This window comes from Vidua macroura, chromosome 8, assembly GCF_024509145.1.
Source record: "Vidua macroura isolate BioBank_ID:100142 chromosome 8, ASM2450914v1, whole genome shotgun sequence".
Lineage (NCBI taxonomy): Eukaryota > Metazoa > Chordata > Aves > Passeriformes > Viduidae > Vidua > Vidua macroura.
In genome coordinates this window covers 28,490,296-28,503,765 of record NC_071578.1, presented here as the reverse complement: position 1 = coordinate 28,503,765, position 13,470 = coordinate 28,490,296, and the positions used below count along the sequence as shown (strand labels likewise).

Genomic DNA, 13,470 nt, shown 5'->3' with positions numbered 1-13,470 from the left:
ATGCAGAGTTTATCACTACAATGTGGATTTGGATGATAATTTGATTCACACTCTTTTTGTAAGTTGTTTTAAAGATTGGCATAACTTAAATGCTATTTTTTTCTCATCTTATATGTTAAAATTATTACATAGCCATGTTGATACATATTTTTGATGAGTTGAAGGTTGCTGTGGCTTTTGAGTAACCTTCATCTCAGTAAGGCAAACTTGCATAGGTAGAAACTTGGCAAGGCCCAGGCTGCTGCTGTCGGTAGCAGGAGACTTGAGAGGAGAAGCACAATCTGTCAGCCTGCATAGCCTTGTCCATCTGTAAACAGAGTTAAAAACAGAAAAAAATCTTCTCTGTGTAAATCTTTTAATCATGAAAGCTTTCTGAAATGGTAATTTGGATACATTTAGCTTTACTATGACTCCATTGAGATCCTGATTAAGCAAAACAAGCAATATGTATTGCCTCCCTGTAAATTTGAGTAAAATACAACATAGATGACTATGAAATTCATCCTGTGGCAAACTGTCACTTGTAACTGAAGGTACATCTCAGTTTCTCAGAGAATCCCTATTTTTTCCCCTTCAGTTTCAAACCTCTGAGGACATAACAAATATCTGTGTCTTCCACATTGTAGGAAACTGACCTTGAGAAGTACATTCCAGTATTGCTGTTGGTGTATCAGAAAGCTGGTAAGAAAACACAAAACACACATTAAAATCCTGGAGGCTGCCAGTCTGTTGTCAAAAACATGTTGGTATTTGTTATGCTGTGGCAAACTTGCAAAGTTGTTTGGTACTCAAACATTTTCAGGGAGTTTGGTTTTGAGACTGGAAACTGATTTATATCAGTGGAATTATAGACAGAAGCTGTATTGAGTCCAGCACTAATGAAATGGAACTCAATAGCAAGAAAATGATACTTTGAAGATGTGTTTTACAAATAAGCAAGTTTCAGCTGACAGCTGTAATACACAGGTGTGTGAGTGCAGTATTTTTGATCAAGGGTGGATGTTAAGGAGAAGTAAAACTTCAAATAATAAAGTATCTTCATGAAAACACATAAATGTGAAACAAACTGGAGTGTTTGGTAGCCAGGAGAGTAGGTATCAGTAGCGTCTTCTGGCAATGTAGGGGGTTTAGAAGTAGTTTTAGCAGTCCTCCTTGGGAATCTGTGCAAGACAATGAAATAACCTTGAAAGAATTGGTATTGGAGCTCTGGAACTCCTTGCTTAAGGCTGTCAACGATGCAAAAAATTTGGGGCTCAAGGACAGGTTACACAAAATAGTGGACAAGAGATCTGTGGAGGGTTCCTGAACAAACTGCATCATATTTAAGAAATTCTATTAATTGAGAACAGTTGAAGGTTGAAGAAGTCCCATTCTGTCTTTGCTCTAATCATCCCTTCCCTGGTGCATTTTTATTTTGAGGAAACCACAGGAGTTAATGGGATTTTTGTATTCCTCACCTCTAAAATAAAATTGAGTGGAGGAACTATATGGAGAATTGAACTGGGCATTGAAGTGCCATGATCAGTGAAATACCATGATTTATATAATATTTCCAGCTTATGCAGGATTCACTGTCTGTCTTTCATGATAGCAGTGTTAAGGATTTTCCCTGTCAGTCCTTTTTCTAGTGTTTTTTTTAAATCCAGCAGTGGCTGATTTAACAATATGATTTTTTTAGATATGTAGCAATGTGCTGACATGTTCTTGTCTCAAGATCACAATCTTCTGTAAAAAAATGAACTATGCTGGAATAGCATTGGCAATATGTAGAAAAGAAAATCTCAAAACTATTTTTTTCTATCTTCTTTCTGCTTCATCTTGTCTAATCATGCTCAGTTATCACATGTGAACCTCTTCAGGCTTATTGAAGATATCCCAGTACCAGTGAGTCTATGAGTTACATGCAGTTTCTTCCAATTATCTCTGCTTGCCATTCAGCTTAACCAATAACTAGAATTCTTACTTGGGCAGCAGGAGAAAGAAAGAATGAGTGTATGTGGCTGGAGGGGGGAAAAAACAGCTTACATATTGGTTGAAAGCACAGCCTCATTGAAGATGGAAACTCTTAATCTTAAGATACTCACATAGAAAAACTGTTCAGCAGCAGCTCAGACAGGAAGTATTGTTTCTGTTATTAGTCATTATTTAATCATTACAAAATATATATTTAAAAATATGTTAGTACCAGTGTGAGAGGCTTCTAGCTCAAGACAACTCAGTGTTTTTACATGGAGAACATGCATCAGTTGAATAAACAAACCAGAGGAGTAGGATGGACAACATGGCAGTCTAAAAAGGGATATTTCCAGTTATAATTAGCTGTATACCAAGTTTCACTTGGCTTTCAGCCTGCCTGTTCTTATCAGCAAGAAAATCCTGCTCCAGCTAACATGTTTGTATGTAAGAAGTAGAAAACAGTAACTGGTAACCAGCTCTTTGAGTTTGTTACTGAGTCAGTGGTGAAGTAAATCTTTCCTAGAACAGTTAGAGATGGGAATAGTGTCTTTGAATCACTAGGTAAAAGTGAATAGTGTTGAGGAAAAAAAAGGTTATTCCTCTGTTTTTAAGTGAAATATTTGCTAGAGAACAGCAGGTAATTCCTACTGGTTTGCAGTAGGACATTGCTTTTGAGACAGATGCAATCTTTCTGGATTTGTTCTTACAAGGCAGATTAAATTACCCATGTGAAATGCTGTTGCTGAAGGACTAATATCATCAGCAGAAGCAGGGCCTGTTTCTGCTGTCAGTTGCTTTGATGCTGACATAATCACAAAATGTTTTAAGGAGAGTTCAAGATCTGACATTTCACTGGTAGAAAGCTTTAATTCTAGACTGCAATTGATGTTTGGGGTTTTTCAGTCAATCTTAGCCACAGCATAAAATTTAAATTGCCTTTATGATGGTGATGCCACATTTAAAACTCTTCTGAAAGGCAGGTTTCTGATTACCTGCTGCCTTATTCTTCATGTAAGAATGCCAAAAATGTTTGAGAAACCTTGGAAAAAAGACTCAGATGAGAAAGAGGAGAGTCTTTCCAAAATCTATGTGCTTGCACACAAGCATATACACAATTATGGCTTATCTTCCAGGACAGAAATCTTGCTAAATGCAGGGAAGTTTCAAGACAGCATAGAAACCTAGATATAAATGTGCTTTGTAGTCACAGTATGTTTGGGGTTGTTTTAGAAGGGCTTGGGAGATGGTGCTGGTGACTGATTAACAGGTTTTGGCTTCTTTGTAGGTATGTGACTTTGTCTTCAGGTTGCAGGGCATTGGATCTGTAAGGCAGGCAGACAGTGTCTATCTTCTCTTACTTCAGTTTTTCCCCTTTCTTTTTGTTATCCCTGCAAATTTGGTAACAATTTAAAGTATCATCGAGAGAAACAAGTAAAGGCTTTTTGTTTCTCCAACATCTTTGTTGGAGAATGTTGCTATTTAAGAGCTATTAAGCAACCCTAGTGAAGAGGCTTGACTTGCTCACTGGGGTGGAATCTCCTGGATTGGTTTAGTCCACAGGAGGCTGTTCCTTGCATAACATAAAGAGTGAAGTAATCCACATAGTTAAATTCCTTCTGGCAGGGGTGTTTCTGCACTGGAGCCAGATGTACTGGTCATGATTATGATGATTGTTTCTGATATATGGCAATATATCCCTCCCACCTCTTGCAGCATTTTTGGGGTCAGCACACCTAATGTAGTGCTCTTCTCATCTGGGCCTTGTGTTCCTTGTATGCCAGTGAAAGCCACTGTGCTCTGGGTCGTGTGTTTTGGAGCTGGTTATGCAAGGGCTGCCTGGTGTTTAGATCTGCAGGTACAGGCTTGACATTGCTCGTCCAGGTTTAACAAGGTCTGCTGAAGAAAGGATTTGATGACTTCATCCAAGAGGACACATCCGATGAAGAGCGTGTTCAGAGAGGAGTCGTGCATCTCCAATGCTTTATTCCAATTTCTAGCTGACCTGTCCCTGACAGCAGTTAGGCTGTCAGCACAAGGCAGGAAAGAGTAACTGTCATTGCACTTCACGTCTCATTTATAAGCAAACCATAATAACCTGCATTAACACTTAAGAGGGAACTGGAAATTGTACTGTCAAGGCTTTCTTCTTGTTCACAGACCCTGATATTCTCTTTTAGTGGGAGTAATTTATCTGTACCCTCAGGTATCACCTTCCATCTTCTTTTCTTTGTGGTGAAGCTGCTCCTTGCTGCAGCTGGCTAAACATCTGGACCTTGACTATCTTCCACCTTGTTAGTTGTGTAAGAATGCCAAAAATCAGTGCAACTTCACTTAAACGTTTGAGAAACAGGCTTTTAGCAAAGATTTTTCTTGTAGTTATAATTTGCTTGACTTTTCTTCAATACAATCTAAAGGGGTTTATGATGACTCATACCCTGTTTTGGTTAGGTTTGATGTAAAAATTTGGAGTTTAAAAGGCATAGTTTCTGTTTGACTACTATGAAAAGCACAAGTGGGCAACAATTACAAAATATTCTTGTCTGGGCAGATAAGACTGAGCCCTTTTTTGCTTCCTTGAGGTGCTTGATGCTCTGTGTAAACAGCCTTAATGGCAGAGTGAACTGACAGTGTGGCCCTGAGAGATGCAAAGGGAGTTTTTGATTCTGGAAGTATTGTGGTAGTTTTCTTCTGCAAAATAGAGCTGCATTTCCCTATTTCTTTTTCTCCAGTAAGTGCTTATGTACTCTTGCCTTATCAAACATGAAGAATTCTGATGAATAGCAAGAATGCTTTTTAAAGATGGCAAGGGATGTCACATTTTCTGCTGTATTGACCAAAGATACTGCCAATGTTAGAAATACTGAAACTCTTTGTGGTGTATTTCTTGCTTCCTTCTCCCTTTATTCATTATCATGTTCTGCTCCTGTTCTTTGACCCAGTGTATTCTGACAGTAAATTGAGCACAAGAGCAGGTTGGATAACTGGTTGTTTGGTGTTTGCTAGATCAGCCCTTCAAAGTGGGTAGAACCTCGTTAGTGTGAGGGAGAAAAAACAGAAAAGGGTGTATCTCTAAGCTGTCTTGAGATCTGAAAACAGAATCTCACAACTTGGTACACAGAAAAGCCAGGTAATTTCAGAGAAATAGAACAAGAAGTCCTTGCAGTCTTGGAATTTCTTGCTATGCTTCCTGACTGTGGTACCTTCAGAAGGCTGTGTCAGGGAAGCTGGTGTTCATCACTGCATTTTGGACATAGGAAAGGAAGAGTGGCTAAAATTCAGGGATGCCTTCGTAAAGCATTGGGATTGATTCAAGAACAGGTGTTTTGGAGAAATGGAAGACAGGAGAAGGAAGGCAGGCAGGCTTGGAGGATTTTACTGCAGAGCTGATAAATCTTACTGGATCTTGGAGTGAAGGTGGCACTTTTGACTGAACTGAAACCACACTGTGTAGAGTAAACAACACAAAAAGTTGTAAATACTCAAAGTTCAATCTTGAAGCCAGCAGAATTTCTGGTTGCATTCTGATTCATTTTAGTTCATACAGCATGCATGATTTCCTCAGGATTCATGATCTTGAATTCCCCAGGGCTTGTCATGCTCAGAGCAGGTGTTTGCCAGCTGGATCTCTTGCCAGTTGCTTCCATTCTATTAAGCTCCCATGGTCCTCTTAAAGCTGAAAATTGACTTGCAGTCATGCTGCCCATCTTGCAATGTTCCTAAGTGAGTGCTAAGGAAGCCTTTTGCTGTTTTTGTTGCAGGGACCTCCCAGATTTTTCACTGTTGACATTCAATACCTCCCTACCCTGGTGGAAATAAGATATTTTCATATAACTGATCTAGTGTGTTTTTAATAACCCAGAGGTGTAAGAGGTGGCTTTATAGGCTGTGCACAGGACACAATGGAAATACACGTGCACTTAAATTTCTGTGAATGAAACACAGATCTGAAACTGCTGCCATGCAAGTAGGTCTGCAGAGGGGAATTGCTCTGGCCTGTCACCAGTCTGTCAGATATGTTCCATCCCTCAGCTGGCTATTCCACACTGCTGTGACAATAGGAGGGGAATTCAGTGCCATTGAGGAATCTGGAACTGGAAAATGCTGTTATCTTCCTGGTGGCAGGGATCGTAGGGATTGCAGTATTTTAAGGTGCTTAAGCTTTCAAATGTGGGAATCTTTAAGCTGTCTTCTTCTGTAAGGCAGAATCTCAGATGCAAAGCTGGACTTTGCTGAGAAGCTAATGTATAGGAAACTGCCTTCCTGGTGGTGCCGAAACAAGCTGTGAATGAAATCAGAGTGAATGTTGTGCTTGCCAGTTGAAACTAACAGTGCAGGATTTTATTGAGGTGTAAATAATCCTGCAGAGGAAGTACCAAGGAGGGTGAGAATGAATATCCTTTTCCTTATCACCAGGATCTTGAATATCCTTGAAGGTAAGGATGTAACAGCTTTTCAGTTAATTCAGATTATGCTTCAGAGGGGGTCTGTGGATTTTTACTCCTTTTCCCTGGATCATTATGTAAGGCTAGGCTCTTTATAATTAGCTTAATTCCGATTAGGCTTGTGTGCACTAGATAATGTATTTCCCAAGGCAAAGAATATAAAACTTGTTTGCCCAAATGTCAGTTTTTAAAAAATACATAGATTGCTTAAGTCTAAAAATACTTTGAATTTCTTTATAGTATAGTAGGCTGCAATTTAAATTGTATTGAACTTGAATCTTCTGGGATGCAGAAATCATACTCTTAAGTGCTAACAGTGCTGCTTGATAAGGGAGTTTAATTGTTAGGCTGGTGTAGTCTTTCCTAGTAAGCATAGCTAAAGATTATGGAAGTTTTAGAGAACTTAATAAGAAAAATCCCCATTTTCTGGCAAATGTCTACCAGACATGATGCTGTTAAGTTCTAGTGGGTTTTTTGATGACATTGTGTTTCAATGAAACAATTGAAACCTGGGCTTGAGGAAGTGGTACAGTAGTTACAGTTACATAGCAAAGAAAATACAGAGAACTATTGTTTGTTTTTAAATTTAATTATCTGAAGTGTTCTGGGCTATCAGTATGGTTTTGTTGAATATAATGTGTTGTCTTTACCTAATCAAGGATAAATGAGCAAGAGCCCTTCCTAGAGATCTGGAAAGGTCTCCTTTTCAAGTTTAATTTGCAGCACTTGGTGGAGGATTAAAGTAATCTAATTAAATGGCCTCATTTAAATTTTGCAGTCACCTAAGAGATGGTAGACAGATGTGAAAAGGGAATTATCCATAAAGCATGCAAGTTAAATTAGCAGCTTTCTAATTTAACTTTTTCAATTTGGAAGATTTCTTCACAAGGCTTGCCTTTTCTTTAGAGTTAGGTTATCTTCTGAGGGATCTGCACTATGATGCTTGCTGGGAATGAATTCATCAGCATATTAAAGGCCATTTTTTATTAATGGAGTTGTTAAAGAAAAGCTGTACTTTATTGTATGTAGTTGACATGAAATAAAGATCTTTGCTGTTGCCTGATGATATTATTTTCCTGTGCAAGAAGTCTGACATTAGACACTTCCATCCACGTGCAGACAGGTGTCATACATGGTGAATGAAATGTTCTGTGGTCCCAGGGGGACATACTTGTGTCCTTCTTTGCACACGTGGGTGAGGGCAGTGTCTCTGGTGTGCAAGAATTCACTGAGTATTTGAAAAGTCACGATTTGTGTCTTTCAAAATGGAAATGTGCACACCAGAATTGCAGAATGTGGATTCTGATGTTTTCACAAGTTAGGAGCCCCTAAATGCCCTGTCTGCAGTACCTTTCTCTTTCTATCTTTGTAATGTAGATCTGCTTCCAGAAGTACTGGCTCCGGGGCATCCTATTCACTGACAAATCCTAAGGGTATTTCATTTTGCATGAATTTAATGCCACTTCGATCTTATCTTTGATTTTATCTTCAGTTATATCACTAAGAATTTAAATGTTACTTAGTGACCTCTTGCATCTTGGGGAGTGATTCACTTTAGGGTAATGCATGCTGTGGTTACACAAGATATTCTGTGTACTTTGAATAAGTAGAACTTCTGAATTCGCTTACTAACACTGACCTTATGCAACTGTTGCACTGTACTTCAGGTTTTATGTGTGAATAAAATGATTTCCAGAATAGACTACAGTCTCCATACAAAGAGAAAACAATGACTAGGAATGTGAATTTTAATTTGGGGAGATCCATAATGTCTGGGAAGAAAAAATATTGTGGCGAGATGTATGATGACTGGTTATTTCCTATATTTTAGGCATTGGGAAATGGAAAACAATCTCAAGAATTAGCTTTTAGTCAGATTTTACATAATTGTTTTTTGCAGGTTTATGTTGCTGTTTTTGCAATGTCATATTTGTGGCTTTTTTAAAAAATACTAAATCTGAAGTTTATAACTTAATAATTGTAACAGTTGAAAAGTTCAGTTTGTTGCTGAAAAGGGGTAAATGAAAAAAAGAACAAAAAAAAATCATCCAACCTCTTCTCAAGTTTATTTTATAGATTACAAAAGGAAAACAAAAAAAATATGGTTTATGTAGAGAATGAAAGTTGGGAGAGGGAGCTGTCACCTGAAGAGCATATTACTGCCAGATAACTGCTGGAACTCTGGAGTTCACAAAAGGTGTCTGGGTTACTTTTTATCAGCATGGTGGAGTTAGGCACAGAAATCTAGGAAGCATATAGCTACAAATATATAGAAAACTGTGTTTAATGTGTGGTTGATTCAGGTTTAATGTTACTTTATTTTTCATTCTTAGATTCAAGCACCCATTAAGGACCAATGTACCCAATAGCTCATGGAAGAAAAAAATCAAAACAGGACATCCTTGGTTTCCAGGCTACCAAAATATGGAACGAAAACTTTAGGGACTGTTTTGCAACCTATGCCAAACGGGACGGCTGTGAACTTAGCAGGGAGTAACGGTGGCAAAAATTTCAGCAAGCACAATGGCACTGTTGGAATGTCTTCCTTTGCTTTCAGCTGGAAAAAATCAAATAAATATCAGCTTAACGATCAGAATGGGAGAGAGGCCAACGCCAAACGCAACTCTAATGAAAAATTAATTGATCCTGAGAAGTACCCTCAATCTCAAGGAGCATTGGGCAATGATGAGCTCAGGGTGGGTTTGAACAGTACTGCTTCAGTTGCGTCAAAAGCAGCAAAGCAAACCAATATGTTTGTATCTTCTACTGAGGAATTAAATCCAAAGTCTATACCTGGACTGTCTAGTTCAGCTAAATTCACCAAAGGTACCCTGTCAGGAAGGACATACTCTGGACTTAATGCTCCAAGATCAAATTTAAATGGATTTTATGGAAATCGGCCGGTGGTAGGTTTGCAGAGACCTAGAGCTAATTCTAGTGCCACTAGGACAAGTTTGGGAGAAACCCTGGCACAGTCTACAGACAATGCTAGCAAGGCTTTTTCCTGTGACAAAATGGTAAGATCACAAAGTTTTTCACATTCCATTCAGAATTCTTTCCTTCCCACTGCATCTCTAACCAGGTCACATTCCTTTAATAAAGCTGTGGATCTTACAAGGCCTTATCATAGTCAAAATCTCGCTGCCAGGACATCTCAGAGGTCTACTCTGCTGTCAAGAAACGCGTGTCAGTTGGATGTACCCAATGGAAATGAGCCGATGAAGTATGGGTTTACCAGACCGTACTCAGCTATGTCAGCTCCTTGTTCCAAGAAACCCCCACTGTCAAATGGATCTGGGTCAGCACCTTCCTATGGATACAGATTAAGTCGGCCTTCTCTGCTGAAGCCTACCAGGCAGAGGTTTGCTGGGAATACTGTTGTGGATGGCAGCAAAAGTGTGGCTCCGGACACGCGCATGGTGGAGAGCGCAGAGATTTCAGCAAACATCAACAGAGCCGTTGATAAAAACAGTATTCTAGAGAGCAGGGCTCAAAGAACAGAACCTGGTGAGGCCTTGCATGAAAGTCTGGGAAAACATGGGTCAAAAGTGATGTGTATGAGCGATGATGGAGATGAAATATCTATATCTTCTTTGTCATCCTCTGAGAAAAATGATTTGAGTGAAGACTTCAGTGACGATTTCATAGATATAGAAGAGGCAAACAGAACTGTACAAATCCAGCAGAAGGAGAGCTGCCTTCAGGAATTAGAGCATGGGAGCAGAACATCCATCGAGCCGTTCACGTCTCTCAAGGAAGGTGGAGGATCTTGCTGTAATGCTGATGACTGGCTTGATATAAATGTGTCTGGTAAATACCTTTTTTATGTTCTGTTTGAAATTTTAGGTGCTAAATCAAAATTCTGTAATGGTAATTAAGTTATTTAATGTAATTGCCCATTGCTTATGATTTGTTTCAGAATGGAACTGTTCTATGCTGGCATATTTGTTTGCTTGTGCCTTTTCTGCATTATAGTTTTTTCCCCAAGCATTACTTTGAAGAGCTCTTTGTGATAAAAATGAAGGTGACCTGCTTTAAACATATTTGTGTTGTGGTTGTGGGATTCCTCATATCCTTGCTTTGCCATTCATTTTCTGTGTTGATGATATTTTAAGAAAATTTCACCTTGTGCTCCCTCCACCTCTGTAGGCAGAGAACAGCTGTAACTGCTTCTAAGTAGTGGAAATAAGTGTAGAATGTGGAATTGAATTAGTTCAGTTATAAACAGGATTGTTACTGGGTCTTTTTTTTTCTGATGCATCTGAATTAGTTAAAAATCATTTGAAGACACAAGAAGATGCTTTTGAAAGCCACATTTTCGAATCATTGGGCTTTTCATGATAAAAGCTTGTTTGAGAGATGTTGCAATTGAAAGACTAGATCCAAAGGATACATTTTTGGACCCACCTAATATGCTAAAGAGATGCAGATTTCTAGAAAGTAGCTTCCATGGTGGGTGAATTAGGGCAGTGTAAAAGGTTAGCAGAGATGTAGGTTGGAAGATTACTTGGTTGTAGCTGCCAAACCAGCTTGAGCTTTTCCCCCTTCTGGGATGAGGGGACAATACTGTAGAAAGCCTTTCAGGTGTTTCTGTTACAGTACAGTTCCAGCAGAAGTAGCACCCAGTGACAGGCATTTTAGTGTTTATTTTTTTGAATATTGGATGTTTTTTCTAATCTTAACTGATGCTTTTCTCTTTAAGCAGTGGATGACAACAGTGAAAGCACAAAACACACTACTGAGAATGTCATCTCTTCAGAGATGAACTACAGAGCTGGCTCCTCCTTTGAGCTTTCTCCATCTGACAGCTCTGATGGCACATATATGTGGGATGAAGAAGGGCTGGAACCTATAGGAAGTGTCCATCCGTGTGGAAGTTACGACTCTTCAGAAATGAACAGCATAGTATGTATCTGCATTCATAACTTGCATTTTTGTAATGTGTTGAGTTTACTGCTTAGTACGTATATTTTTTAATATTAGTGCTTTTAAAAAAAAATCTGTAATTGTTTCCTCTTTCCTCTGTAGTTGATTGCTTTGTGAAACTTCTTGTTTAGGAGCTCCTGTTTCTGGACATGTGACCTTGATCAGGCTGTTTGCACACATTTTTTTCTTTCCTCATTCTCAAGTCAGGACAAAACAGGTCCTTCCTTATGCAATCTCATAGCAGTTCTCACAAGGAATAAAGAAATCTGATTTCTGCAAAGGCTAGGTTAAATACCTCCCACTAATCTCTAAACATAGGAGTGAAAAAGCCAGAAAAGAGCTCTTGCCTATGTGGCTTCTTGCATTTGTTGTTCTGTACTGTGTGCTCAGAGGCCCCTGGTGAGCTGAAGCAGATATTTGAGTTCTCTCTTCATTCAATCATAGCATCTTTTAGGTAGAGACCTGGCTGTAGCTCACTGTAGCAGGGCTCTTTGTGCATCTCCAGTGGGATACACAAATGCAGCACAACTTTTTTCTTGCTGCTAAACTCAAACTGATGTGCATCATTAAATATGAGGAGAGTGGATGGAGAGTTGTTGCTGTGCTGTGATCCTTCATCTGAAATCAGGGAGCCAACTTTGGAATTTTAGTGGGTCTGAAGGAAATTCTGTCTGTCCTGTTTGTGCTCCTTTATCTGCAAAGACTTCTGAATCAAGGAACTTGGATTTTATTAACATGATGCTAACAATCAGAACGTTGGACAAAACCAATTTGGTTTAATCAATGTGCCGTGCTTCGTGTGTTTCAGGTGTGTTAGGTACTGTGTCACCACTGCCAATTTAGTAATGTAGATACCACTTTCAGACTTGGGCACAGATAGGTAATTATATTTTTTATGTGTAACTAAATATGAATTCCTGATATATTTTCAGCTGCTTGTGGTATTGTTTGCTCTCCATCCTAAAGTATGATGTTGGGATCTAGTGCTTGAAAGAGTTTAACAGTGATTATTAACTTTTTGTGGCAATTATGACCAGCTTGGAAAAGCTGTTAGAGATTTTTTTGTAGTATGAGTTTTGTAGCGTTATTGGTGTTTATAGGGAAAACCCATAAGAGGGAGGCCACTGCAAAAACAAACACCCTTGTCTCCAGACACAGGTGTGCACATGACAAGAAAAGAGGGAAATTTTTAAACTTTGTCCTTGGTAAGTTTTAAATATAGGTATTTTGATGCATACTCTGAAAAGTAACAAACAAATGGAAGACACTTCTTTTCCTGTGCTTTTGGAGCATATATCTAGGTTTTGGTACATGTAGCCCCTGTGAATAAATTTGTGCGTGGGTATGAGTTCCTATTGAATCAATGTGCTGATTGACAGAAGCAGTTGTAAGCAGATGTGGAGCAGAGGTACATTAGAAGCCTTTGATATTCTTGTTCACTATTTTGGATTATTTATTTGATTATTGAAACTAAAGAGTTTTTAGAGAGGACTTAAGAATGGAAGAAGGTATTTACTAGTTTTTGAGGAAGTGGAGAAAGGAGATTTTAAGACTTGATATTGAATCTAGAAGATCACGTGTTGTTTCTACCCATTCTGATTTTTTATCCTGTTACTACTTTTCCTGAATTTCAGTGCTTACTGTACTGTGACATGTATCTGAATGAGAAAAGCATCAAGAGCATGTTTTATTTTTGCAAGGCAGAAATGTATTTTCAGTAGCTTGGGTTTTGGGGGAGAAAAATGTAGCTCTGAATTGTTGAATTGCCTCTTAGTAGTGGGTGGGTTTTTTTTCCCCCTGTACTTGTTGATTTTGGTAGAAATTATGTTATATTTGATTTCTTTAGCCTGAAGATTAAACAGTGATCTTTTCTAATCTGAAGATGCAGAAGAATTTCTGACTCAGTTTTTCATTCTTTCTGAAAAACTGCTTTTGAGTAGGTTACTATAAGCTTTTGTTCCATGTTTTTCCTTTTCTCTGCAAGCAGGGAGTATAAAGACAAAAAAGTGAAGGCATTGAGAATAATTATTGTGATTAGTCAACATGTCAGATGTTTTGATTGCTGGGAGATACGTGATCAAATTATGCAGTTTCTATCCTCTAGTGTGGTGAGTTAAAAGCAGTTCATATCTGTGTGTCAAAATCC

General features: G+C 38.6%; 1 protein-coding gene across 4 annotated transcripts in view; it reads left to right on the top strand.

Moving 5' to 3' along the window:
* Nucleotides 1-13,470, top strand: part of CCSER2 (coiled-coil serine rich protein 2) — a 61,383-nt gene that overhangs the window by 2,905 nt on the left and 45,008 nt on the right. For 2 of the 4 annotated variants that reach the window (XM_053984085.1, XM_053984087.1), the window contains exons 2-3: nucleotides 8,732-10,208; nucleotides 11,104-11,303. In XM_053984085.1, coding sequence (XP_053840060.1) covers nucleotides 8,771-10,208; nucleotides 11,104-11,303 — 1,638 coding nt within the window. In that variant the 5' untranslated portion in view covers nucleotides 8,732-8,770. Of the gene's footprint in view, nucleotides 1-8,731; nucleotides 10,209-11,100; nucleotides 11,304-13,470 lie in introns of all 4 variants that reach the window. The other 2 variants (XM_053984084.1, XM_053984086.1) reach the window with 1 other exon arrangement.